Source organism: Colletotrichum graminicola (assembly GCF_000149035.1).
Source record: "Colletotrichum graminicola M1.001 genomic scaffold supercont1.24, whole genome shotgun sequence".
Taxonomy (NCBI): domain Eukaryota; kingdom Fungi; phylum Ascomycota; class Sordariomycetes; order Glomerellales; family Glomerellaceae; genus Colletotrichum; species Colletotrichum graminicola.
This window is the reverse complement of record NW_007361028.1, coordinates 231,395-259,250: the sequence shown is the minus strand read 5'-3', so window position 1 is coordinate 259,250 and position 27,856 is coordinate 231,395. Positions and strand designations below refer to the sequence as shown.

Here is a 27,856-nt window from a genome sequence, read left to right as displayed (position 1 = left end):
TCTTTCTTCTTCAACCATACCGCTAACAACCTGTTAGCTACTTCGAAATACAAAATGAGCAAAGCTGATCACGCCGCTACAGCGTATCGAGACGACATCATAGGCGGCTACCCGGTGCCGCTCACTGCCGCTGCTCTTAGGGCAGCGGCGAAGAGCAAGAGGAACAACTCAAACGATAGTAGCGGAATTTGTGTCGAGAACGAATATCGGCAGCCCGCCTCCCCTTCGGTGAGGGCAGATGCTGCCATTGGACCGAGATTGAACATCAGACACAATCAGCAACGGCCTGGGCTGAGTATTCGTCGTTTCGGCCGTTCTGACTTTGAACGGTTCAATGAAGAAGCTGCTGTTGGTTCTCATATATTACTGGGTTTGAGCAGCATTTGCAAAGTCGAGATCGAGTGCAATTATTGTTGGAGAAACACGCGATGGGGGGGGTGCTTTGGCCAAACCAGAATCCAGCGGGCATCGTCTATATCGACATATCTTTTAAGCAGCCCCCGGAACACATGCTCAGCAACGCCAACGTTCTCATCACACTGAGCGAAGACGCGCCTCCTGCCCACGGTAGATTTGGTCGCAGGAGACCCATCCGGACATCATTGGATTCGGAACACGCCGTGCAGGTTACCGAGTACTTCGGGCCTCATGCTATCCACGGCCCTCAAGGTAAGAGCCTCGCAACCAACGAGAGGGCATTCCAACCCACCATAGGGGCTGGCGGTATGGTTGAAATTGGTGGGATGGGAACTCGCCAAAGCGTCACTCGTCAATACATTGACAGCTGGACTTTCAAAGGAACACAGAAACGAGCCAAGGACGGCATAGGTCTACGGTGTCTCGAATGGGAGCTGACAGAGAATGACACCGAGAAGAAGCCGTTGCATAATCACGTGTTTCATACGGCTTTCGCATTCTAACACAGCGGGAGGTCAGTTGATATGTGCGTCGAGATCGAGGGACGCCTCAAGAGCAAGGCCAAGCAAGGGAATCAACGGCTCTTGAGATCCCGCTCGAGATCCAGCGACAAAGATAACGTCATGGTCACTCGAATCGATCTGTCAACGGCAATAAACGACTTCCAGCACAAGCTCGACCAATTAGCGTTTGGTCTCAATATAGACATGCAGAGGACTAATCTTGAGGCGATCCCCGTAGAGATGCTGGTACCTACTCAGGCTACATTTAAGCCAGTGGCTTGGAACGCAATACCGTATGCAGACGAGGCCATTTTGAACAGTCTTTTGGAAGCTCCGGATGAGGGTACCAACGAGTTGAAAGAGTTTCTGCTACAGGAAACTACACAGCCGCCGGCTTCCAAAATTTCTCAGCCGGTATATAGCGGCAACTCATCAAGCGGCGATGGGACCCTCGTCAACTACAGTGGCCGCACTATTTCAGGCGGATCAACCGCTCCAAAACATATAGCTTGGCGAGTTCCAGAGGTTATGATCCTGGCCCTGGTCAGATGGTTGATGTTGACGTTGAAGGCAGTTGGGGCAGAGGACGTCTACCTCGCTGGCATACTCGTCTCTACAGATGATGGTGTCAAGACGACCGCGGATCGGGACATCACGATCGACCGTGTGGAATCGGAAATACGAAGCAGGAGCGGCTCACGCATGGAGTCAGTTCCAAACGGGAGATTGCTGGACGCAGCAGCGACTCAAAGCGTTTCTGCGGGGCTTCTAGTCCCTGAACCGTATGGCAGTCGCTTTCAAAGCCGCCAGAGGAGGCTGGGCCATGGTCGAGTTTCGGGTCAGAATGGCGCCAGTATGGAACTCTGAGGGAATGAAAATAGGTGTAGCAACTGACTGGATTCAATTTGATCATATCAACACCACTGACCGGCGGGGGGAAAAACCTTACCCTGGCGTTGATCAGCACAGAAGAGGGAAAAGTCATCGAAAACGAGCGAGTAACTTCCAGAGCCCAGGGTCTAAGGAAGGCCAGCAGCTGACGCAGTCAAAGAGCGTAGTGACTTGAAGGAGTTTACAAAACAGTGAACATTTGATCTGATTCTTCCACCTCTGCGAATAATCTTTATTCTCCCAAAATCTTAGCAACAGAATAAGAACTTTCTGCGATGATTAGATAGTGTAGTAGTGGACTGCGAAGTCATGTCCAACCACGTCTCTCCTGCATATGTAGGACGTGGACTTTTGGACATGCAGTGTTGAGTGGATCTTAGATGCCAGTAATACTCCAGATTTGGGATCCATTGAGAAATAGGTTTGATAAGAGTCATTTTTATGCGACATCGGTCTGTATTAAATGAGAATTCAATCTGCGCCCTGTCCCTTGACAATTCGGAAATATCAAATCCGCGACCTATTTCCTCGCGCGTGTAAGTAAAGTTATAAGAGGAGAGTTAAGCTGTTAAGCTCTTAATCATAGTTATCTCTAATAGGCTAGAGGTTAAAGCTATCGCTTGTAGCACTAAGTAAGGCAGTATTATTAGAGGTATGGGTAATGCCTATCCAGCTACCTAGGCTCACCTATAGGTAGCTAGTAGGGGTTTTACTATGTGTTAGTAAAACTAGTAATAGGTTGTGGCCTGCACTGGTAGTGCGTGCTAAGAGAAATAAATAGAAGGAGAAGTTGTCCTCTAAGTCTGAATTGGATACAGAGACGTCCTCTAGGACAAGCCATTTGACAAACTCTTCTGGACCAGACTTGGATGCTGAGTCGGATGGCAATGTAGCTTCGGTATCTTGCAGGTCAGATTCCGAGGCCAAAAAAAGAGCAAGAGCCAATCCGAGAAGAAGAAGAAGAATGAAGGAGAAGAGGTTTGGGAGTTGTGATGGCATAATAGGCTATTGTTCACAAGCATATCTAAAGGAGAAAGCTCATTTAATAAGACAAGCTTGACGATGGGTCCGCGTAATCAAAGCTGAGGTGCGCCACACACTTGACTCCACCTTATCCTCTATGAAAATATTGGAATCAAGGATTCTTAACAATTAGATCAAGCACAATAGCTCAGGGGTAGAGCGCTGGGCTCATAACCCAGAGGTCCCTGGATCGAAACCAGGTTGTGCTATCACGCGTTATCGTTTTGTTTTGTCTTCTGTTCCTTTTTTTTTTTTTTGAATTTCAAAGAAGCGCCCGACATAACGTTACCCACTTTGAAAAATTTGCAATTTTCGTATTAATACAAGGTCGATTGACCAACCAGTTTTCATTTGTCCAAAAATGCCACCGACAGTCTTATATACAGTTGTTGGGAAAAAGCCAACGGGCAGACAGTCACGACAATTACTCTGTGACAGTTGGCAGAAAACCTACTCGAACCGGACACAGTCTTTCTATAGTGACTGACTATTGGTCAGCAATTATTGTGTGGTTCCAAAGCACAGACACAAAGACTTGTCTCGCTTCTACAATCTTATTGTTCAACCAAAAAGCTCTAATACCGAACAAGAAAACCTGCAATCTGTGTCAAAGATGAACCAATAATGGAACCAGTAATAGGTTTTTGTTGCGGCTTCCCTTTGCCGATAGATGAATGCACAACCCGATATGGACACTCTTTCATCTCTACAAGCTCTTGGCAACTTGGCGACTTCAATTCTCATTAAAGCTATCTAGTAACTCCCCCACCCTATATCCAAACCACCCCCACATCCGAACCACCATCATCACCACCATCGCCACCACTATCACCACTTATTTCACCATCTCTGCCGCCCACCCATATGCAACTTTCGGCCTCACTAGGCAATTTAGATACCCTAGATTCATCCGGACTATCTATATTACCGGCATCCAGACTCTGCGCCCAGATTATATCCTCTATAGTGGCAAAAGTGCTGTTAGGCAATAGGCAGACCTTTTTCCTCTTACATAACTATATATTATCTAACTAGGCCTATAATAAGTTAACTTGCCTCTTTAGAAAGGCTGCTTTAGATACCTGCTTATTATATCCTTTTTACACCTTTCTAGATAAGTAACAGATAGTATAGGTATCTAACCTATCCTTACCTAGCTAGGTTAACTAGTATAATTAATACTATAGATTAGTAGATTAATAGGGAGTTAACTATAGGATAATAGATTTAGCTTTATCTTACTATTAGCTACTAGACTACTAGCTAGCCTGGCTGGCCTGGCTGGCCTACTAGGCCTTAGTGACTAGTAGGTTAGATAGAGGGTGCCTTTTAGATACTAGCTATAACCTAGTAGCCCTCTAGCTACTCTTAATGTTAATATCTATAATAGATACCTTGTAGGCCTTAAAATAACACTTTAGAAATACCCTTTTACTAGTAATAGTTAAATCTATTACCTAGTTATCTAGATATCTAACCCTCTAGTAATAGGCCTGCTTTAATAGGCTAAAGACAGCTATATCTAGAGGCTAGAGGATAGTAAAGGTGTGTAGTAGTAGAAATAACAGATAGATATAATACTACTAGTATTTTTATATAAAGTTAATAGTTATATAGCTATAATACCTATTAAGAACTAGTAGTCTAGCCTCTTTTAGCTAGGTAGGCCTAGTATATAGAATAAAGACCTCCTCTAGCTATTTAAGGGTAGTATTATTAGTTATCTAGCTATTATCTATTACTATAAATTACTAAGCCTTATATCTAGATAAGTTAGATAGGTTAGATATAAACTACTAGGCCTAAAGTAACTTACCTTTATATATAAGTAAGGGGGGTAAGGAGCTCTTAGTAGTAGATATATACTTAATAATAGATACTTATACTTAAGATCCTAGCTGCTTTTTCTAGATATATTATAATATTATAAAGCCTAACACTAGCCTATTAACTTCTTTACCCTTTATAATATTAGTCTTATCTATATTCTATCTATTAAATAGATAAATACCTTAGATAGTAAGGATACTACTAAGGTAATAAAAGAAATCCTAGATAACCTTAAGGGAATAAGCTGCCTATTACTAGGTATTAATTACTTTAGATTAGAGGGTTCTAATAAATAGATTTTACTATATAAATTAGGCTATCTATTTCCTCCCTATAGGAGGATGCCTATTACCTATTATACGCTTTACTAGGCCCTTTACTTATTAATAGGTGATCTGCCTGCTAAGGGAAGCTTAGAGGGATATATAGGCAGCTAGATTATCCTCCTAGGCCTAGGATAAGTGCTGCCTATCTTTAAAGGTAGTATTCCTGCTTTACCTACTAAAGTATTAATGCCAAAGTGTTGCATATGGTATACCTTATCTATAAGCAGTAGCCTAGAGGCTATACTGCCTAGACTATATATCTAGGAGGGCCTATTAGAGCTTATCTTTGGAATATTACTTTATAATGGGTTAAAGAAGGTATCCTAAAAAAATAGCGTTATTTAGCGATAAATAGTAATTGTTATGATAGTTTGAAAAAGGTAGTGGTGTTGATAAAGGAGGGGAAATGCGGGAATTTCGGGTGGTTTGGATGCGGGGGTGGTTCGGATATAGGGTGGGGGAGTTAGGGTCTTGAAGAATCCAGATGCAAGTTGAATTGGCCACAAAGAGCAATGTTCTTCCAACCTCAACGTGCATTATATAGTAGACGAACATGTAATATACTTATTTCCTGCTCTTCCGTTCTCTAGATAACTTACAGAACAATCATTCTGACGGCATTCAGAACTAGCGATACCACACAACTTCGCGAAGGACGGTGTCCTGATACTACTGAAACGTAAATACGATACAGGTAGCCCCTGCTAGGTAAAGTGACCAGTGGCAGCATTCAAAATTACGACAACCTCTCTCCTCCTTTCTCTTTTGTAGAGGCTAGGGCAAGGTAACGATAACTTCGGCTACCTTGTTCTCAATCGAAGACCCGAAGTCGCCCCTGTTACTCATTATGCAACGACCTTCAACTCCGGACTACTACCAAGACCTCGGCATTGATCAAATAGTAACACTTGAAGAAATCCAGAAAGCCTTTGGAATCTTGGAGAAAAAGTGGCGTACAGATCGAACGGAAAGACCCCAGAAAATCCACCGTGACAGTGCTATGACTGACAGCATGACACAAGCACGGACAGCGTACGAGGCTCTATGCCAGCCATCAGAGCGCGCAAAATACGACAACGAGTATGCAAATATCAGAGCTGCATGGTTTCGTTACCGGAAGTGGACTGAGTGGCAAAGGGTAGAAGACACGACGGTAGGGAGAGGGGACAGCATGCTCCGCAACAAGCTCACGAGCTACTCGCAGAAGTTCATGGACAAGATGAAGGAGCGCAGGACGCAGCAATCGACGGTGTTCGTGGGCGGTACGCCTCGGAACGAGGGGCACAAGGAAGTTTCAGACGCCGCAGAAGAGTACGAGAAAGACCGCAGCCGGCAAGCGTGGTCAGAGACTTCATGTGCCACAGATATGGAAGCAAAGTCTACAGACAAGACGGTTCGTCGGCTCAGGGAAAGTTATGCAGATTCGCATCCACAGAAGCGTCTCTGTCCCAAGACCCACCATCACTGGCAAGGCTGGTGGCCAGAAATGAAAGCTTTCGTTTCTCCTGCCTGTCCCCGCTGCCAGTTGTTTGCATCCAGCTTTTATTGCTCAATTTGCAATACGACGGTCTGCTTGGCCTGCAGACTAGCGCAGCGACGCGGTTTCTGTTCAGATATACCTGTCTCTGTATAAGTAACTTCTATAGGCCGGTGAATTAGAGGCGATTTTACTAGAATATTACTGTCTTGTAGTTTATCAGGATTCTATTAGAAACACCTGATGTTATTGCTAGCGATCTATCTAGCAGTGCTGAGTCCACGAATGATCTAGGAGGCTGCCATTCATACGGCTAATAGGCTATAGGTGTCTTATATCGACTAACCACTAATGTCCACTTGATCGGTCGGCGTTGTGGCAGAGTGGTCTAATGCGCAAGACTAGAAATCTTGTTCCTTCGGGAGCGTCTGTTCGAATCAGGCCAACGTCGTTTTTTGATTTCTTGATCAAGCCTGATCCTTACTTGTTGCAACATCGGCTGCTGTATCACTACTTTTGATTTCTGGTGCACCGATGTAGGAAAAATGACTCTTCACATCTTGTACGATTATGTGGGTTGATATTGAGTAATTCTCACGTGGGTTAGGTAAGTGTCAGCGGATTAATAAGCAAACAGGCCTCTCCTTTTAAGGTCCTCCTAGCTTCGGTATGCCATTGTGTTCCTCCTCACCCACTTGGTCGGTCTCATTGAGTTGATAGTCTTAAACGCCTTTCTGTGAGAATCCATAAAGCTGGCCGAATCTAAGCCTGCAGGGTAGTCCACCGATTGGCAACATTAATAAGTCCTCAAAACTTATTGCAACTATGGAAACGACGAAGCTCAAAAAAGCCAGGCAGAGGAAGGTAGACGCCCCTTTCGCGTTTACAGATGCTTAAGCATGGAGTGATCACCAACGGCTCACCGGATTTCATTTAGGCTTGTGACCTTTGTTACCACAAGAAAATCAAATGCGACAGGAAACAGCCCCTCTGTTCGGGCTGCAAGCTGTACAACTCAGAATGCACTTACACCGGCCCCACGAGGGCGGCCGCTGTTCAACCAAACGAGTGAGTGAATGCTTATCTATTTATAGGACACGTAGAGTCGGATATAAAAGTTGATAATATATAAGTTCCAGTCGTCAGAAGATCGAGATGCTGGAGGCCCGGGTGGCGCAGCTGGAAGCGCAGAACGACCACGGGCCACCACCGCTCCAGATCACTCAGGGCCTGGCTATTCTGTCCAGCGAAACTGGCTCGCAGACTCGAATCTCCAATGAAAATGAAACATGGGCTCTCCATGCCGAATCATCGGTCGACGATTGCCCTGCATTCTTGACGGGCCACAACGTCCATCGGGAGGGCGACGTCAAGACCCTGCCGTCCCTCCCCCACATTCTTCCGACGATAGAAGACTACTTCCGAAACTCGAACCAAGTCCTTCCTCTTTTCGACAGGGGAGCCTTCATGAAGATGCTCCGCGACTGGTACGCGCACCCAGCGTGTCGCACACCAGACGCATGGGCGGCCGTCAATGTTGTCCTCGCGCTGGCGCGCCGGCACACCTATGCCTCCAGCCCCGAGGAGACCCAGAACATGCGGCGGTACGTCTGTAACGTCCAGTCGGTCTTGAACCAGCTGGCGTTCAACGAACCGAGTCTTCTTGCCCTGCAGATCATATTGGGGCTGGTCCTGGTGTTTCACGGTTCGGCGGACCAGCGCCCGGCCTCAGTCATAATCGCGACGGCTATGAGGCTGGCCCAGACCCTGAAGCTGCACACAAAGGCCGGGAATCGAAACCTCTCACCGGCGGAAGCCCTCCAGCGGACCCGGGTGTTCTGGCTCGCCTTCATCCTCGACCGCGACTTGGCGATGAGGACATCGCAGCCGCCGATCCACCAGGACGCGGACATCGACGTGGACCTCCCGGTCCCCGACCCCCCAGACGGCGCAGGCCTGATCCGCGGCTTCTCGGGCCAGGTGTTCAACTTCTTCCGCAGCCGCGTCCAGCTGGCCTACATCGAGGGTCGGCTCCACGCCATGCTCAGGTCCGCACAGGCGCTTCGACTGCTGGAGCACGAGCGGAGGCGAAATACGCTTCGCGTCCGGGCTATGCTGGACGGCTGGCTGGAGGCGATACCGATGGACTTCCAGCCGCACCTCGTGGAGGGAATGGTGCCCAGAGAACGCCTCCGGTGCATCTCGCTGATGCACTACACCCACCTCCAGCTCGTCGCGACGACACACCACACGGACTCGCACCACATGGAATGGATGCAGGAGATCCTCGACTGCACCAAGAGGCAGGCTCCCTCCGTGCGGTCCGACTTGGCCGCTCGTCTGCCGAGCTGCTGGAACAAGCTGGTCGCGCAGTCGCGGACGTGCATGCAGCTCTATGCGGCGACTCCCGAGAATGACTCGGCTCTTACATGGTACGACTTCGATTTCTGGACGCTTCAGCTGGGACGTGTGTGCGCGACTAACTGGCTCGCTTCCTAGGTTGGTATCGTGTGGTTATCTCACGAGCGTCATGTTCATCACGGTCAACAACCTCGCGTGCCCGGACAACCCGTTCCGTCAGACCGACCAGAGCAATGTCGATTCGGCGCTGCTCCTTCTTGAGCGCCTCATCAAGGTCACTGACGACGACAGGCTGAAGCGGATCCATGAAGCTTGCACGGAGCTCAACGAGAAAGCGCGACAAACAGTTTCATCGTGCTTCCAGGATGACTTCATCAACCTCCCAGGACTGGATTTCGGCGATGAGGATCCTCTCGATGCTGGTCGCTGGGGCTTGGTGGATGGCACGCTTTGGGAAATGGAGGGCTGTGGGAAAGTCATATAACCTTCTATTCTCAGTATTGGTCCACCAAACACGTCTTTCATCATTCCTTTGCTAGCCAGCTTTGATCCGTTTGCCCCGTATTCGCTCATTTCTTTCAACTATAGCCCCTTCATCTTGTATTTTTTTTGTTTGATCCAGTAAGAATCCAAAAGAGATCCATCGTATGATACTATTTGTATCAATAAAGACCTTCCTCATCTTTTCCGGGAAGCGACCATGACACAGTTGTTTTTAATCCGCGCGAGGACGTCGTCGTCGCCACACTCGATGATTGCTGTGCGCGCATCTTCGGCCACGTTTGGTCTCATGTGTAACCGGCGCCAGAGCGTCTCCTATACGCGTCGCAGGAAGAAGTAGAGGTTTGTCATCAGCAGGAAGTCTGCAAGGCGCACAAGTCGGGAGAATGCTGTGATCGGCTGGGAGTCTGGGAGGAAGGAGATAACACGATCGGACGCTTTCTCGAAGTGGTGGCGAATCTTGATATCGGGCGAGTTCAGCACAACCTCCATAGCCTCTACAAGGAGTAGGAAGGTCTGGGCGTCAACATGTTCAAGGTGGACAGCCTTTGTGATGGTTTCCTTCCAACCTCCACGGAGGCACACTCTGAAGAACTCTGAGTTGTCGCAAAGCCAGTCCTCTTGGACGGACACAACGGCGTTGCTGAGAACGACATCTGCCATGGGAGGGGATCTGTGGAAAATTGTGAGCGCAACAAATCGAGATCTGGAACCGCCTTGTGCTTACTGTGACTGTTTGCCGTGCGTTGTCTTTTGCCTTTTGGCTTGATGAAACTCTTCGTCTTCCATTGTACGAATCTTGTAGAGCTGCAAGAGGTCGGGCTGCAGAAAGGAAGAGGACCAAGGTAAGGCGGACTGCAAAGAGTGTGAGTGAGAGAGTCGATAGAAGAGAAATATCAGACGAGGAATCTCTTAGGGGATTAAATAGGAAGGAGCGGACTCCCTTCCTTCTACGTACACATTCCCCGACTATACCGGACGCAACTATTTCCCGGCTTCTATCAATATCGAATCAATTCCTCTCCCCTCCCTACTGGTATTACACTCCATAATCTAAGAGAACTCACCTTTTCTAGCTACTCAACTTCACTTGGCTGCTTTGAATCTGCAAGTGAAATCTGAGATGAGCTCGGAGCTAGCGGGCGGTGGGCCAAGCAAACGCGTTATTGCAATCGCCTCTACCAGTGTCAACAGCTCGGAAAGAAAACAATTATTTAAATCACTGGACCCTATAGTTGGGGAGTGCAAACGAAGACAAGATGAACAGCAACCACAAAGTGTACATGGTATCTTACATAATTTAATCTCCAGCGCAAGAGCGAATAGATATAAGAAAGGTTCATATAAGGAGAAAGAAAGCTAGATCAAGCATCGCAACATCGGCTATTCAATCTGTTGCCTGAAAGAGGAAAGAGGGAGAAGACGACCATCTGTGTAGGTCATTGTTGGGATCCGAGACTCGGAATCATTTGATTTCAGCTTTCTTGCTATCCTGGCTTCTTTACCCATGGCTTTTCTTTTTGTGTATATTCTCTCAAGAGTTGGTTAACATCAGTATGGTAGTATCTCTGAGTCTAAAATGCATCCCTTCATAGAAGTCTGAATTCCTCCAGAAAAAGTTGTTTCTCGGCGATAAGGTCTATATATACCCCTTCCATCAATCCTTCTATATCACATCCGCCGATCAAAAGCCACGACTTTCCGTCCAATACATTCCTGACAACAACCGAACTGTGCAGATAGCTCCAGATGACATTGCATAAACAGCTCCAACAGCAGACCCTATGAGGTATCACAAGTTCAGGAATGCCTAAAGATGCGTCAAGAAGACTCGAAGGGTGCGACCAAACAGTATTCGTACCTGATTCTAGCACTGAATTGCAGACCACCCGTTTGTTCTCTGTGAGAGAGGTCATCGATGGCTTTTGCAAAGCCAATATTGGCAATCACATACCAGATTCCTATCTGCCAAAGCCACAAAAAGGTGTTACATCGCGTTGTCGCTTTCACGGAAATTATTACTGGCCAAAACTACTACTTATTTACAAATCAGGTAGTGATGTACCCAGTTTGTGTGTACTCAAAAAGCCTTGCAAGAGCACGATAGTGGCTGGCAGTCAGCTTTGATTACTCAAACGTGCATTGCACTTTTCTGCTTGAAAATATATTTGACGGGCAATCAGCCAAAGTCCCGTCAGGGTGCTGTGCGTCTCATATGCCAGAGCTCATACTCATATCATAAGTCATGTAAACGGGTATCTATCTATAGGTTTCCTAAAAGAAATGGCTCCTCTCTCTGCTCTCTCCGCTGCTGCGCCCAACGCCTTTTCTTTGGCGACTTTCCTTACATCTTTCTCATTTTTTGGTTTCCTGGAGGTCGAACTCTTCAGGCGGGCCCTTAGACCCTGACTTCAATTGCCCCTCGAGCCGCCAGATGTGGGCCGCCATCGTCGACTCGACTCCGTCCCCCGGCGCCGCCGTCGCGCCGATCGAGTCGGACTGGCTGGATTTCGTCCTGTGAATGTCCACGCCCACCAAGCTCGAAGTTGACGACGCGTCGTTCTGGACCGCGCCGGACCGCCGCGCGCGGCTCTCTGATGTCGTTCGCGGGGGTTGCCCCGGGACCGTCGAGCCCCTGGTGGTCTCGTGTGTCCGCGACGAGATGCCAGTGGCCTGCAGGATCTTCGGCAGCACTACTACCCAGAACTGGCGTATGTTCGGGAGGCAGGCCACGAAGATCCCCACAGCAAGCTCTATTGCGGACCAGATGACGGTTTGGAACGCGACTACTGGCAACATTAGCACTCGGCGCAAAAAGCGGAAAAGCATGCCTCAGTGTGGAGGGTATCTGACCTTCAGGGTCAAAAGAGGCCCCAAACGGCCGAATCACCTTGATCCGATAGCCGCTGGCTGCGGTAAGGCTAATCACCCTCAATTAGCCACGGTTCTTTGTCGCGGAAGCTTTATCTACTGCAAAGAACTCTTGCACTCTCATTCACTCACAATATACCCGCGCTGAACATGGACATGACGTCCAGCTTCTGCTTGCGCGGAATGTTCAGTCTGTAGATCTGCAATACCGGAAGAAGCAGCATCCAAATGTCCAGGATGAAGTTCAGCGCGCCGTGGGCCAAGGCGGGGGGGTTCGAGCTGGTGCACCGGCCCTCCGTCTTGCCCGTCCATCCGTCCCAGGCATAGTTCAAGGGCCTGCAGGAGGCGAGCGAGGCGGTAAGGAAGGAAAGTAACAGCATGGGGTTGAAAGCTTGGGTAAGCCACAAGACCCTCCGAAACCGTTGATCGGGGAAGACGCGGAGGTACAGGAACAGGACGGACGCCTTGACGAAGGCTAGGCCCAGTATGTACAAGAAGGTTACGATGAAGAATGTCTTTGGTTTCGGGTTAGCTTACATTGACGACGAGTAGAGGGGTTCGAAAGTGTGCGATTCTTACTTTGAGGCCTTCAGTAATTTCGTCAGGGGAAAGGTACCACACATCTCTTCCAGACTCGGCAGCATCAGCTACAGACGTACGTTAGGTTAGGCCCGTGATGGATTATGACGTTGTTCTGCAACAGCTTACCGATATAGGCGATGGGGGTAAGCACCGCGAAAGCAACCTGCATCAGAGTCAATGGTGATTCGGAAAGATGATAAGAGAGTCATGGAGGGTGAGTAATACATATGCAACCATGACTGTTGTATCGTCCCAACCCCAAGGCGATATCTTCATGCACTTGTGGGCGATCCGCGTAACGATCACAAGGGTTGTGAAAATGAAGAGGGCCACCTGGATGCACGCTATGGGGCTTTCGCGCTGAACCATGGGCACGCCGCAGACAGCATCCGTATGGTTTTTGGCAACTGTTCAGAAGGCACGGTCAGTCAGCCTCGATCCCCGGTTTCGACACCGTCAGGTCCGGTTTCCCTCACCCAGCATATCAATGGCGGTGCAATTCGTAACGACGCAGCTTTGAACGTAGCGCGAGAAGGCCTTATCGTTGCACAGGCAGGCTATGTCTGTGGTGGGACAGTGGGTGTTATGGAGTTCTTGACGGATGCATTCGATCTGACCGCATGAGCAAGTGCTGTGACGAAGGCATTGCTGGGAAGGGTCACTCACTTCGCAGGGCGGAAATCCCATGGACATCATCGGATCCAACGCACTCACGATGCTTCCCAGCATAAACAAGGAAGCAAGCAACGCGAAGAATCGGACGGCAACCATGTTGACGGTTGTTTTCCACAGACTTTCGACATAAGGTTGCAGGAAACGGGCAGAAAAGCAAACATCAACATAGATTTAGAAAGAAACGCCTGGTCATCTTATCGATCTCTGCTCTTGGCTTCGGCGGAGCGAAAATGAATGGGGTCCACGAATGGATACAAGATGAGTGGGCTTTCTTGACTCGGGTCACGAATCCTCCGACCCTCTCAGGACCCGTAGAACACCTCCGGACTTGTGGGAGATCGGTGCACCAGGGGGGCGATGAATGATTGACCTTTCCAGCGCCGTTGAAGAATCCGATAACCCGCATTGGCCAGTGGGGTCGTCAATAGCCCCAGTGGTACCCCTCCCCTTCCGACATGTTGAAACGATGGACTTTGCCGAACGAGGACAGAGAGCACCCCAAACACCTTGCTGTGCTCTCTCTTCGTTCACCCGAGATACATCCGCGAGCATCACAAGGTGTCTAGGAACGGCTGTTTGTCGATACGCTCTCATGGCCATCATCTAGCCCTGTCAGCGCACGAGTTAGACCGGCTCAGACTCGAGGGTATAATTACCCTCCAAATGTGGCTACGTTGTCCGTCGTGGGATATGCGATGTCTGTGCGCCGCGCTAGTACCTGCAGCAACTTGTTGATATGTCAAACTTGCCTAGCATGTAGTTTATATACGGATATGCGACGTGCCTCCTTGAACTCACCCTACCATACTGCAGGGCCTACAGTATGGTAGGGTGAGCCCAAACTTTCGACACGTGACGTATTGTGCGGCAGAGATGGCGAAGCACTGCCATCGGCGAGGGACCGCGTCCGCTCGGACCTCCCGTTGAGCGGAGCCGAATCCGCACGGACGCCATGCGAGCGTACGGCACCCCGCCCGCCTGTTCCCTGGGCTCGTCAGGATGGCAGCTGTGGATAGGAGATCGGAGCTGGCGAAGCATGGCACCACTCAACAGCGAACAGGTCTCCCTACATGGTCTAGTTCCAAAGGCCTGGATACCTTGAAGTGCCCCTGACCCTGTAAGGAGTCGGTTTGGGAAGACCCATGCCATCTTCCGTAGCTCGTACCAGCGATTGTAGATCTAGCACGGCTTTTGGCTCGGCCCAAATTGAGAATTGTGAACTGCCGTCCGCCTTTAAGATAGGCGCTGCAGCTGGAGCTTAAGTAAAGACTGTACATTCAGTAAGCCTTGCAGGATTGGTAGTTTAGGAGGTTTGTCAAGTTGGGGTCAGGATTTAGATAGTTAGAAAGGGAATATGGGTAATTCCGGCGGTCAAGTTAAGTTGCTTCCGGACAGCGGCAAGAGTTCGCACTTGAGTTTCCGGAGCTCTTTGGAGGCATACAAAATAGCATCGATTCCGGGTCAGGAGGGATACAAATCCCCAAGTTTGCCGCAAAGAGTGCAAGCCTTGGTACATAAAGCGTCGTAGAATTCACGCAGAGAAACGCCGGTGACGATTTGTGTTCGTAGTAAGGCGCAGACAAGGTTCAGCCCATGTGTGGCCACCATCTGATATTGTTTCACAGAATCCACTGTCTCTCTCGATCTGAGATTTGTTTGTCGAAAGTTGAATAGAGAACGTATATCCAGATGGAGTAATACGTCATGTAAGAGCTCGAGGGGAAGGCGATCGAGGGAGCCGAGTCCCGTATTGGACGTCCGCTCGAAGGGCGTTGCTATCGAGGACAGAACACGGTCGTGTTCGCGAGTTGAGAACCATATCCACAGACCGACCGTAGTCTTTGCGATGGTAAGCAGCGACTCGAACAATTGCGTCGCCCTGATCCTCGCGGGGATGGTATTCGGTGATGGAACGATACCCGTGAGGCAAAGGGGCAGCCATTCTCGAAGTTTGTCAGCACACTTGAGTGAAGGGGGCGCGGGTCGCATTAGACGTTTTCAGTCGCAAGTGACGAGCTCGATGATGGGGTGCCAGGTCGCATTTGTATGCTACCAGCACGTCTCGTCGAACTCGGCAATACTAGCAGCTGCTGGGACCCGGACTCGAGCGCCGCCCTCTCTATGGCCGGCGCTGCGTTTGGCTTGTTGTGCATTTAGTACGAGCCTTAGATTCCAATTTCAGGCAAAAAAAAGGTCGAATAAAGATGCACTCACCAGGAGAACCTCCAGAAGCCTAGAAGTGGATTCAGCGCCACAACGGTACGAGACAATTCATTCGGAAAATCAGGTGAGATGAACAGTGGGAGGTGATCAGAAACGAGTATGTGAGGTTGAAAGTGAAAGAGGGAATGCCAGCCAGGGCAGTAGGTTTTAAGAAATGTTTCAGCGAGGGCATTGGGTGAAAGTGGCAAGTTTCCGTGGCACCTGAAGTTTAGTGCGATTGTGATGACCAAATCCTCAGGTCTCATGTGCAAGCCCAGAGAAATATACTGTGTCGTGAAGCTGGAATAGCTTCGTGTGGCTGGTACCAGTGGAAGCCACCACAGATGTGGCGTACCACCCGCACGGACCGCTTGGGATACGTATTTCTACCACTCCTCCGGTCCATACATACATAGATTCTTAATACCTAAGACAACAATCCGTACTTTACCCTTAAATGACTAGACGCTGCGATTCATCATTTTGAGTGGCTAGTGCATTCGGATTGTTACTTAATCCGTAGCACGACGCCCTGCCCAAACGCCGTACATGGAGAGCCGCGGCTCGCCAAGTGAACTCATGCTAAGCCACAGTCGATTCTAGCAATGGGGTATCGGAGTTCGTGGTGACCGCGCTGTCCTGGTTGGGCCTTGGTTGACAGGACGTGGGCGGGTCGCGCAGACCTTTGAGGTTACAGGGGTGTTCTTCTGTTGGGGAGTGCCCTGTCCCGTCCTAAGGAGGCTCTGGTCTTCTCCGCTTTCTACATGGCGGTATCACAGTCTACAGTTGGTCTACAATTCAGCAATCGTTCAAGACAGCGTCGATTCGGCGCTGTCAAAGGAAGATTAAGAATTTGTGACATCGTATTCTGAATAACATGGCGGATGAGTGAGACCAAGATACTTTCCATAGGGGATTGTTTTGGCTCGTAGACAACTTCAGTCGGAAAGGGTTTACTTATTAAATGTATAATGTACTCTCACCGGCGCCGTGCCGGGAGATTCGTGTGGAGGGCGCTGCCGGGCCCCCCATGCAATATTCAGTCTACGTCTCATCTCTTTGGTCATTATCACTTTGTGAATCCAGGGGGTGGAGGGGGCAAAAAGCTCCGAGGGGTCCAAAAAACACCCTCAGCGCACCCGCATTCCTCGCGGGACATTTCAAGGCCCCTCCCCCTTTTCGCTGAAAATCAACGCCGAATTTCATGCATTTTACATGGACACCAAATCCCCGGACCGCGAGTCGACCCTTCGCTCTATCATCGCTCACAAAAGAAAGAAGCCCGTCATTCCGTCACCATCTCGTTTCACCATCCGTCGTTGGGGCGCCGCCTCGACCCGCGAAAGTAGTCGTATTGCGACGGGTCCTGGTCGAGCGAATCCGCGTCGGCCTGGGGGAGTCCACTATAGCCCCTCGGTCCGCCGCCCAACGCGCCCACAGTAGGGCCCGGTGTGGGAGCGCTCACGGGCATGCCCGCAGCGTTGCGCACCAGCGCCGTGTCGCTTCCGTTGCTGTTGATATTGTATAAAGGGCTACGAGACCGATCACCCATCATCGCCTGTTGAGTGAAGCCGGCCTGTGGTGAGCCCAATCTTGTCGGAGACTGCCGGCCGCTGGCGGTGGGCGACATGTAGGCCGGCGGGTTGGGTTTGTAGGCCGAGAACCCCGACTGACCAGAAATGTCGCGCCGTTGTCCCGTCATGCCACCCTGCAATTGAACGCCGGTAGGAGTCCCGGGACGGGAGCCGTAGTCAGACATGGATCCGGGCGTGCCGGGGCGCATGATGTCGAGATCCCGGCCGAATAGGTCACCCTGGCCGTGCTCGTCCGCGAATTCTGCCCTGTTCTTGTAGAACTCGAAGTCGAGGTTCGACTCGGAGACGAATTCGAATCCGGGCACGTTCGCCGACTTGCCGGGCTTGCCAGAGCTCATGGGGTCCAACGCGTATGTGTCCGAGTAGCCCGAAACGCTCATCATGTCGCCGCTGTTGACCTCTCTTCCATCCGAAAGACGGCCCTTGTAGACGATGTGCAGATACGGCTGTGCTTTTTGGTGCACCATTGGCGTGATGAGCGGCTTGTACAACGCAGGGTGACCGAAACGCGATGCCAGGCGCTCGCTGCGCAGGCGTGTTTCCTTCTGCATGCCGGCTTCGGGATGCTTGGAAATGTTGGTCGTCGACAGGTAATGAATCTTGTCGTCAAAAACCCTGGAGCAGACGACCTTGAAGATGATCAATAAAATGGGCAGAGGGGCGATGGCCAAGGCCTGGCTGTGAGTCGCCCAGTCGGCTCGGGCCCACGCGCTGAGGAAGAAGACGCAGTTCGATAGGAAAACGGCAAAAAGCATGCGGTTTACGAGGACGCGCCAAAACATGCCTCCAGACTCGGTCTTGGTGACGAAGATGTAGAGAAGCAAGTACTTCTTGAGCCAGTAGTCGATGGCGTAGTACAAGGTGGCGGCCGGGAGGACCAAAGGCTGAATGCCAGAGAAGCCCAGGGCGACGGTCGCATAGTAGAGGAAGTAGTTGTAGTACATGGCGTAGTCGAACGAAGGAGGCGCCGTGAGCTCGATGAGCTCTCTGGGGGTCGGGCTCGAGAACTTGCGCACGAAGAAACTGTAGACGAGCGTCCAGAGCTGGGCGAGGTCGATGGCAGCACCGAGGTTGCGCTGGAGAAGCCATGTAACCCAGAAAGGACTGACTTTGCAGAGGGCCGTAAAGATTGTCGTCGCAAGATTCTGGTCAATAATGGCGTGCCAAGCATCAATGCTCTTGTTGCCATTCGTCTCCGAGACAACAGCGGACACAAAGGACCAGACGGCGCTAAAGAGTGAGAACACAATGAGGTTGTTGAAGACGAAGAAGGCGTAAAGCTTGGCCATAACGTGACGCTCACGACCCGTCTTTGTCTGATCTCCGGCTTTCATAGACAGCCGGCGGAAGATGATGGGAAGAACGAGATAGACGAGCGACGTGATGGCGGGCGACGCGATACCTTGGACGATAGCCCACCAGCTCGGGTCCCTCGCAAGCTCTCGTTGGAATGCCGGCCATACGTTGCCGAGGTTGTCCAAGTTGATGAGAAAGATGGCAATCATGGCGTTGGGGGCAACCCATACGAAAGTGAGCACTGCGATCCAGAGGTTATTGACAATACGCCTCCACCGACGGACCGAGGAGCTCAGAGGCAAATTGTCCCAGATGATGTCATTCGGGCGAGGGGCCAAGGTGATTACCGCGCCATTCGGGCGCTTCTTGCGGCTGGCGTAGGCGATGTTGTGGGCCTCGGCGATATCAGAGTAACTGGCAAAGCCGTAGGGCATGGTGCTCCGCTTATCGACGCTGAGCCGGACTTCCCTGATCTCGATTTCAAGCTCCTTGATCCGCTGCGTCAGGTACTCGATGGCGTCTACCTTTTGACCCTTGGGATACGTGGCGAAGGACGGATCCTTCTTTGAGGGCTTGCACATCGGACGGGCTGCCGGAAGCTGGTCGGGCTTCTTCATGTACTTGGCCAAGACCTGTTCCAGCTTGCGAACTGTGTGGTCGTGCTGCTCGATCAACTTGGGTAGGTCCTTTACGTTTCGGGCAATGGCAGTACGGGAGAAAGAAGAAGAGGGCACGACTTTGTCGATGATTCTCGCAATGCCCTCATCGGAGCATTTGTCCTTGGGAATATCGTACATCTACCATTGTCAGCCTCGACATGAGAAAAGGAGGGCACGTTCCAGCGCCACTCACCATCAACGTCCGCGCATGCAAGCTGTTCTGATACTCCTCGCTCTCGAAGTACCTACGGCGGAGTAGCATCACCTTGCGGTAGTTCCACCATAAGAAACCCATGACGGTGAATGTAATCATGTACGCGACGGCGACCTGAGCCCAGTAGGCCTCGCCCCAGACCGCTATGGGTGTAATCGCATCGAGCCAAGTCTCGTCAATACCATCCGTACGGTTAGCCAGATAGGTGGGGATCAGGATAGCAAGGCAAAAGACGGAGATGGTGCAGAACATGTAAAGACACATGCGGATGAAGCGGAGGAAAATAGTGGCGTCCATGCCGGCATGATGGACCAGATCAGCCTCGCTTGTGTTCCATAGGGGCGGGATCCAGGACCATATCTTCTTCCCTATGGGCGGAGGAGCATGTTTTTCGTCGGCATGTTTGAGCTTGGGCGCGTATACGGACTGGTTGTATGGCCGGAGCAGGGAGAAGGTGAGGGCGATGCCGATGGTGACGCCGAGAGAAGTGCCCAAGGCAGCCCAGATGGAGTTCTTTTGCAGCTGTTTTTCGACAGTCAGTAAGCGGAAATGATGGCGGTACGCTAAACCGAGGACTGAAGGGTTTTCCCCACCTGTTGACTGTAGGGATTCTTGATCAAGTTCAACAGCTGCTTGCCGGCATCTTCGCTCATTTTGGCTGACGGGCCCCCTCGGGGCACGAGGGGTTGAAGTGTTTCTCCAGGTGCGTCCCGGCGAACAAGCAGACGCCGGAGGTCCTCGTTAGCGATGCTATCTTTGCAGGTGTTGGATCAGGCGGCGACGATTCGGAAGGGGGGCACGGCCGGTCGGTTGGCCGTGACGTATTAAGGGCGGCGGTGATGCGAGGTTTCTCGTCGGTATTACGCGGATTCGTCGGTATCGCAGATTAAAGGGCGGTTTCGGTTTGTCCGTTCGTGCGAGTGTTACCGGGAGTACAAAGACGAGTGCAGGACGACAAGTGAATGACGCCGGGAGCCGCAACGAGAGTCGGGGGAGAAGAGATGGTCGGGAGAATTGGGGAAACGAGGGATGGTGTTTTCAAGCGAGTGTGAAGAACAAGGTTAAGGTAAGGTAAAAAGTAAGGTACAGTAGGGAGTACGGGATGAAGAGGTTAAGAGACGGCAGGGGGGGGGGGGGGGGGGGGCAAAGGAGGTAAAGAGGGAGGGATAGGATGGAGTGCAGATGGCAGATGAGGGAGCACGGAGCGAGGTGGTTTGTTGAGCCAAGAGAGAGGATTGCGTATGTCACTCCAGGCCCATCCCAGTCCTATGGGTGCGCCGACATCCGGTGTATCACTGGAGGAGAGAGTGTGTGTGTGTTTGTGTGTGTGTGTGGTTGACTCTGACCCATTCTGCTGGACAGAGTCCTACTAGCTCGTGAGCATGGTACGGATAAAATACAATAAAAGGATAAAATAAATAAAAATACAAAAAGAGCATGCGTAAGAGAACACAGCGCCGCCCCTTACGTCCCTGCAATTTTTGCGCTAATGGGGTCGCGAGGAGAAAAGACCCACCTCATTCGACCCAGTTAGCGGTACGTACCTAGCTGCCGGTAGTGCGCTGTATCCGGACCTGGGGCTCATTGCCAGGTCATGCATTCTCCCTTTGCCCTCACATAGATGGGTGGCTGCTCATGGTTTTGGCTGACTGCAAAGATGTAGTGTGTTCGTAAGTGTTCATACCATGATATGAAACGCAGTCTCCATGTTTCCACAAGGATATACTTTGTATGTTTTCCATGTATGTCTCGCTCTGCCCACAGCTGCAGGAACGCTGGTTATGTAGGTTGTGAATGTACGCTTGTTCATAGGTACGATACATGTGCGGTACGTACCCATCCGCCCGGAACGGTTTTGGCGGAGAGGGTTCCTCTTGTTTCGCGGACGGAACTACCTACCTACGTGGTGCATACAAACTTGTAAAGAAGACAATAGACACCCCCCAAGCGGTTGAGATGGGCCTGGCTGTAGTTTACACACGCAAACAGCTCACTCCAGCCAAGCTCGGGACTCGAGGGAGCATGGGCCCCCCTCCGCCCTCCCTCGTGCCAAAGGAAAACCAACCGTCTTCGCAGGCGCATCGGCAAGCCCGCCGCCCGCTGTGGCTGTGGCTATTTTTGACATACCGCACCAAGTGGGGCCCAGCATTGTTGCTCCTCGGCACCCACCTGTACACCTTCCTTCAACCATTCATCATCACCCACACACACACACACACACACACACACACACACCACACCACGCGCGCGCTGGCAGAGACGAGACGAGACCTAGGACTGAATAGGACCCTGTGCCTGCACACCTGCTGAGAGAGAGAGGCATGGCATTGAGGTCGATAAATCGATAAACCGATGGATACGAGGCCGCCAACATGCTAGCCCCCCACTTCCAACGTCCAGTTGCCCAGTGTCTCTGTTCCAGCTGGCCGTTAGTATAGTATACACTACTGGCACGCTCGGGTCATTTGTCTATTTTTTTTTCCCTGCCGTGCTGCTATGTCTGGTCGATTGATGCTCAGATTTGCGTGATCCCCGCACCTCGTCTGAGGAACAGACGCAGATCTGTACATTGGCGGAGGGGAGTAGACGTTCCAGCCATCAACAGAAAATCCTTCGTGAGAAGCTAGAGAAAGAGAGAGAGTTTCTGATTGCGTGTGCGCGGGCTTACGGCGATGATGCCCATTCTCGAGCCGCCGGCTTTTCAAATGGTTCAATGTTTCTCCCTCCCTTTCCGTTTCGTATCGTTTTGGCCTTCTAGGTAGGTATGCAGTACCGGTATGCGCCGCGCCCCGGAAAGGCGGCGTGTCGATCACGGCTCTTCATTCCTCCCATCTTTGAATCTCAATTGCAACGTCAAGCGGCACCCTGTGCCTGGGTGTCAGGTTAAATGACGAACAGAGGACCTGTCTTTTGGGTTCTGCTCCCCCCCCCCCCCCCCCCCTTTTTTTTTTTTTCCGTCGTGTAGCACCGAAGTCGACTATAGCCGTTTTTGTCAATCAATCGTGATTCGCCGAGCGTACTCCGCGAGGGCTGGAGGAGATAGCCGAAAGTAATGGTCAGATGTTTACACCGGAAACGCTCTCCTACAACTATGGCTGACGACCGCTCACCTAAAGTTATCACCTTCCATTAGTGACCTAAATCAACTCTCACCTCTCCTATCCGAAAAGAGTGAAGCCCGTATGCATACCGCCCCTCTCGCGGAGGAGCAGCGGGAGCCTACTCTCCGCTTCTTTTATTAGTGCTCGGAATGCGACTCGATTCTGTTACTCATAGAAGGGGCCTGGGGCGGAAGTGCTGATAGGATCCTCAGGTATAAACCTAGATTCTCCAAGAGAACAGACGGATGGAAGTCGGTGTGATTCCAATCAGACCGTCGGTAGAACTTACTGGCTACGACAGACCTTCCCTTAAAACGTCGGTCTAAACCATAACAGCCCCGGTTCCTTACAGGCGGGTGCTCTGTGAATGCGACTCACTCGGTAGGTAAACAGCCGGCGACTTGCCGGGACGTAACGTTTCTGTGAAGTGAGGCAGGCAAAACCGAGGCTAGCGGTACCATGGTTGGCCTGGGCCCCCTGGGCCGGGGTTCCAGGTTAAAGGAGGAACGGGGGCCTTTTTTTTGGTTTTTCCCCCCCCCCCCCCCCCCCCTCTCTCTCTCTCTCCCACGAGAACCAAATACCTTTACGCCTCGCATGTCATCAATCAGGGGAAGCCCCTTCCTCTCTCAAGGTACAGAAAGGCGTCCAGCAGGGCTATGCATTGAGACTGGAGCCAATTGAATGGGTCAGAGTTGTTCGAGACCCAACCAACCAGCGGAAGAAAAAAAAAAGAAGAAGAAGAAGAAATGGCCGGCGGAAGTTGGAACGGGTCAAACTCAATGCAAAAAGCCACAATGCCAGTCAGGAGAGCAATCGGCTGTGCACGAGTGATCACCTAGATGCTCCCCCCCTCCCCGTCCCGTACCTTGCGGGAAGCATGAGATGACATATCTGTACATAGCAGGGTACCTAAAGAAGAAGAAAATACCCGCCATGAATGATGAATGCAACAAGAATCACCCGCGACTTCGCCACGCAGCGCTTGTTAGCAATCACTTCAGAAAACAAGACTCACTCTCTCACGCGAGTCGCAAAATAAGCACCCGCTTTCCTTCCGTTTACCAAGCGGAAACCAGCTCTCTCTCGCCCCTCCCAATCCGTCAAGTCACGAGGGCTTCGAAGCAGGGTCTAAATGGAAGGGGGGTAGGGGGGCAAGGGCCATTCTCCACCTCCTCTCCGCCCCCCCCGATTATGCCTCAAACCCACGCCGTCTTACCTGAAGGGATTCCAGAACAGACGGTAAGGTAGCGTTGTTGTTGGTATGTGGCTACAGGCTAGAAACGCCTCCTCGCGCAGTTACGTCACAGCCCCCCCCCCCCCCCCCCAGAGCCACTACGTAGTAGCCATTTTTCCATTCGACTTCCACAAAGCCCTTCCTTCCCTTCCTTGTGGCTTCTTCTTTTTTGGCCCTGGAACGCACGGCAACCCGTGCGTGGAAGGAAGGAAGAAGCCGTTCCGTTCGCCTTTCCCCTCGATATCGCCTAGCGTCCTTAGGGGAGCTTTTTTCTTTTCTTTTTTCTTCTCCTGGTTTCCCTTTGTTTACGCTCTCGTCCCTGGCATGGGCTACATTCGTCACGACTCGCCCGGTTGCCTCTTTCCCGGCCCGGATGAGCCGTCCTGGTTTTCCCCTTTCTGCATTCCAGCCAGACCGACACACTCGCTCGGGTACCTGGCAACTAATACAAAAACAGGAAACAGTAAGAGGCGCATGTTGCTCTCTCTCTCTCCCTCTCTCCACATTCCTAGGGCTTTCGTCCCGTTAAAGAACTTTAAGAAAAGGGGTCCTCACACCCGCCCTTCCATTCCCGTGGTCTTCAACATGGTCTGCAAATCAATGGCCCTTGGTGGCGCGATCCGTGGACCCTCGGATTCTACGTACCACCGCCGCTTGAGCCGAAGAGCTACCAAGTGCCGTCTTAGTTGACGTCATCGCCTAGTTGTTGCTCTTCTGCTCGGCCATGGATGGTAACATGCTGATGGCTCGGATCAACGGTTCTGTCCGACCCGATCGGCCATCATGAAACAACACTTTGCTTTTATTTACCCAGTGTTCGGAAACTTCGCGGGTCAATGTCTGTATACCACATCGGTCGCCGAGGCCAACATCGTATCCGTAATCAAACCGTAATTCAAAGCTGCATATGCAAGCATCGTGTTGTATACATGCAAAGATCTCCCCCCGATCCATTCCATTGTTGATCCAAATTCGAGCCCGCGCAGGAAAGCAATAAGAAAAGGAAACAAGAGCATGATCCCCGCACCACCTTTTTTTGCCTGCCCATCATGAACATACGAGGATAGGAAACATGCCCGCGTGACTGGCTCCATCCGGGCCTTGGTCAACGAGTGGTCCTGTGCTGCCTGCTGTTACTCAAGCAAAGTTGACACGATAAATTGTCCGCTTCCTGAACGTCCGCACCATCCACGGCCTTGTTAAACGGGACCCTGGGAGCGAGTCTTGCGCGCAGTCCTGCCGACGGGGTGAATGACCTTCTTCACATTTCTGGCCACCTTGTGACCCAACGACTCCTTTTCCTTTTTCGACGATTCCTTGGCCGCACCGTTTGAAGGAGGGCGACCGGGCCCCCTCTTGGCCTTCTTCTCGGCTGGCTTTTCCTCCAACGTCTCCCCGACGCCGTTGGTGCCGTCGGTACCGTGGGCCCCGTTGGCCCCGTTGGTCTCGACGGAGTCATCCGCCTTGCGCTTGTCCCCAACCTTGGGTTCAGGCGGAATAACCTGCGGCGCGGCTTCACCTTCGCCTGCGTCGGCAGGTTCGGCATCGTTGAGAGCGCCCGTCATCTCGACACCCTTGGTGGCGTCACCGTTGACAGCTTCAGTCTTGTCGATGATGGGCTCCTTGATGGGCTCGTCCTCAGCCACGGGCGCTTTGGCGGGTTCTTGCGCGATGGGCGCTTCTACCGATGCCTTCACAGGCTCATCAGTAGGCGCAGATGTCACGGCCGGCTGCTCAACTGGGGTGGGATCTGGCTCTCGGACGCCGGTTGAAGCCGGGCCATCCTGGTCGGGAACCTCTTCGACGGAGGCAGGCTTTGGCGCATCAACTGTAATATCTGCCGTAGCCGGTGCATCCGCTGGTGGAGCAAGCGCAGACGGTTCCTCCGGCTTGGTAGATTCGTCGACGGGTGCAGCTGCTGATGTCTCAGGCACGGGCGCGGTTTCTTCCTTTTTCTCGTCCTTCTTCTCCTCGGCAGGCTTCATCTCAGCGACCGGAGGCTCCGTGGCCTTGGTGTCCGCGCTGGTAGTGGTCGCGACAGTCTCTGCGACTGCGATCGGGAAAAGGATGTTAGCGCATGATGGTCCGGGCATGATGGGTGAATAGCGACGGGAGAGCCTCGCTTATACAGCAAGCACGTTGAGTTTGGCCAAGGCAAAAGGCGCAACATCGAGCAGCTGTACCGACTCGACGCGATCACAATTAAAGCTTCGTGATGCCTCACACTCACCTTTGTCGGCGCCGTTGGCAGCGGGAGCAGGTGCAGCAACGGGTACGGGGTCCATGGCGATGACGTAAAGCAGTGTTGGTGGGCGCAGAGTGCGCGGTCAGGAATGTCGCAGTCGGTCTTGAATATGGGCTCAATGGCCGTACTCGAGTATCGATAATCGTTTGGTGATGATGGAGTGGGCTACGGTGATGTCGATTGACGATGGAAAGCTGGTACGAAGAGGATGAAGTTGAGTTGGGAAGAGGAGAGAAAGAAGGGATGAGAGAAGCGAAAAGAAGAGGTGAGGTTAGAGTCGGAGTCGGAGAAGCAGCAGGAAGCATGGGAGAGCTCTTACTCCTCTTGACCTGCTGGGCTTGCTGCAACCACACGGCAGGTCATCGCACAGAAACATGGGGTTAGATGGCAAGGGTAAGGGCGGCGGCCATCGACTCGGTGAGTGTGTGCGCGCACGCACATAACGTGTCTGCGCGGGCCATCGGGGGAGGGAGCTGTTACTGCTACTGCATAGCTAACAGAACAGGGAGCGGACCTCGAGCGACAAACATAAGAGATGCTATGAGGTTTGCAAGCGACTGCCGGCGAGAGCAAGGTTCCCCCTCGCAGCAAAATCAAGTGGAGAGGAACCTTGGTCCGCCGTCATGTCAACCTGACCTGACGTGACGAAGCAGCTCCACGACCGCCGGTGCAGGGCGGCTGGAGGCTGGAGCTCAGCCCCGGTTAAGACCCGGGCAATCCAAAAGAGGCCTAGTCATTTCATGGGGCTGCCGAGCTGGATTTGATGGGGAAGGGGAAAGGGTGAGAGAGAAGGTTGTTTCTCTGGCTGGTAATTGTGAGTGAGTAGCTGACTGCGGTTGAACGGCGGCATAGCATAGTCGTTTCTTCTGTTCAGCAGGAAGCAGCAGAGAATAGACGAAGGTGTAACAGAGGCACAGAGCTCCTTTTGGCGGTTGACACAGCTACCTACATAGTAAATTGTGTTGCAAGTTCGTCTCAGCGGATGTGACGCCGATTATCCCCCCCTCCCCCCATGAAGGTGATGGCCCAAGGACCATGTGTGCATTTTTCTCGACAACACTGTGTCGCCGGCGCCGCAGCAACATCGGCAGAAGCAAAACCAGCATATTTCGCGATGTGGTTTTTTCTTTTCTATTTCCTTTCATTTATTTATTCTATCTCAATTTTTTCGATGAGTTTCCAGCCACGTCTGCTTGCCAGGGCAGAAAGCGGCAGCATCGCGGTGTTGCAGCATAGCGATGCGGGGACGGTGGCGCGGCGCGTCCCCCACCCCCTCCCGCCAACTTCTGTTTTCTGGAACCAATGAGCGCTCGCCGTCATCCCCGAACCGTGGTCTGAGCTTCCGAGTTTGCTGCACGCCATCTGCGATCGGCTCGAGGCGTATGAGCATGTGCTGCGGCTGGTTGCATCGCTGTCGAACAGAGAAATACGGGCCCTGTAGTGTACACGTTGTTTGTTTTCAATCCAGTTCAAGAGTGCGATATGGAGAGGTAGACGATATTAAGTCCTGTAGGTCTATTGTCCGTGGTGCATGCCATGTGACATGGTTGCTGCTGCGCAGGGACGCTCGCAAAATCGCATTCTCGCCTCAACACTGATATTGAGACGTCGGCATGTCGATATCTTGCAGGCGAAACCGTAGAATGCGAAATGTTGTCTCGTTGCACCGAAATGGAATCGATACAGTCAACCACCCCAAGCAGCAACTGTAAAGTCAGGAAACCACCTCTACTAACGGTGAACTCGAGAAACTCGACCATTGATTTTCTTCTTATCGAGATTTATTTTCTTTTTTGTACTCTATTTTCCTTCCATCCTCAACAGCGGCTATCAAACAACAAGATATCTACGTG

The 27,856-nt window shown here is 51.6% G+C and overlaps 7 protein-coding genes and 2 non-coding genes across 9 annotated transcripts; 5 read left to right on the top strand and 4 right to left on the bottom strand.

Annotated features, from left to right (window-relative positions):
• Positions 1–54: 54 nt before the first annotated feature.
• Positions 55–1,787, top strand: GLRG_06418 (uncharacterized protein; the record flags this gene model as incomplete). The annotated part of the gene is made up of 3 exons (XM_008097103.1): positions 55–348; positions 456–880; positions 932–1,787. The coding sequence occupies 3 exons, from the start codon at positions 55–57 to the stop codon at positions 1,785–1,787; spliced, it is 1,575 nt and encodes a 524-aa protein (XP_008095294.1).
• Positions 1,788–2,971: 1,184 nt separating this feature from the next.
• Positions 2,972–3,043, top strand: GLRG_13164. Its single transcript has one exon. It is a non-coding gene; the product is annotated as a tRNA-Met (tRNA).
• A 2,959-nt stretch (positions 3,044–6,002) lies between these two features.
• GLRG_06417 (uncharacterized protein) lies at positions 6,003–6,480 on the top strand (the record flags this gene model as incomplete). The annotated part of the gene is made up of 2 exons (XM_008097102.1): positions 6,003–6,383; positions 6,412–6,480. 2 exons carry the CDS (start codon positions 6,003–6,005, stop codon positions 6,478–6,480), a joined length of 450 nt encoding a protein of 149 aa, XP_008095293.1.
• Positions 6,481–6,836: 356 nt separating this feature from the next.
• On the top strand, positions 6,837–6,918 carry GLRG_13163. The gene has a single exon. It is a non-coding gene; the product is annotated as a tRNA-Ser (tRNA).
• A 704-nt stretch (positions 6,919–7,622) lies between these two features.
• Positions 7,623–9,312, top strand: GLRG_06416 (fungal specific transcription factor domain-containing protein; the record flags this gene model as incomplete). Its single annotated transcript, XM_008097101.1, has 2 exons — positions 7,623–8,899; positions 8,967–9,312. 2 exons carry the CDS (start codon positions 7,623–7,625, stop codon positions 9,310–9,312), a joined length of 1,623 nt encoding a protein of 540 aa, XP_008095292.1.
• A 332-nt stretch (positions 9,313–9,644) lies between these two features.
• GLRG_06415 (uncharacterized protein) lies at positions 9,645–9,992 on the bottom strand (the record flags this gene model as incomplete). The annotated part of the gene is made up of 1 exon (XM_008097100.1): positions 9,645–9,992. One exon carries the CDS (start codon positions 9,990–9,992, stop codon positions 9,645–9,647), a length of 348 nt encoding a protein of 115 aa, XP_008095291.1.
• Positions 9,993–11,684: 1,692 nt separating this feature from the next.
• GLRG_06414 (CFEM domain-containing protein) lies at positions 11,685–13,553 on the bottom strand (the record flags this gene model as incomplete). The annotated part of the gene is made up of 8 exons (XM_008097099.1): positions 11,685–12,115; positions 12,183–12,250; positions 12,333–12,715; positions 12,780–12,847; positions 12,909–12,945; positions 13,017–13,189; positions 13,259–13,394; positions 13,449–13,553. 8 exons carry the CDS (start codon positions 13,551–13,553, stop codon positions 11,685–11,687), a joined length of 1,401 nt encoding a protein of 466 aa, XP_008095290.1.
• Positions 13,554–16,965: 3,412 nt separating this feature from the next.
• GLRG_06413 (uncharacterized protein) lies at positions 16,966–20,076 on the bottom strand (the record flags this gene model as incomplete). The annotated part of the gene is made up of 3 exons (XM_008097098.1): positions 16,966–19,347; positions 19,403–19,945; positions 20,017–20,076. The coding sequence occupies 3 exons, from the start codon at positions 20,074–20,076 to the stop codon at positions 16,966–16,968; spliced, it is 2,985 nt and encodes a 994-aa protein (XP_008095289.1).
• Positions 20,077–24,957: 4,881 nt separating this feature from the next.
• GLRG_06412 (uncharacterized protein) lies at positions 24,958–26,043 on the bottom strand (the record flags this gene model as incomplete). The annotated part of the gene is made up of 2 exons (XM_008097097.1): positions 24,958–25,808; positions 25,989–26,043. 2 exons carry the CDS (start codon positions 26,041–26,043, stop codon positions 24,958–24,960), a joined length of 906 nt encoding a protein of 301 aa, XP_008095288.1.
• Between the last annotated feature and the right edge of the window lie 1,813 nt (positions 26,044–27,856).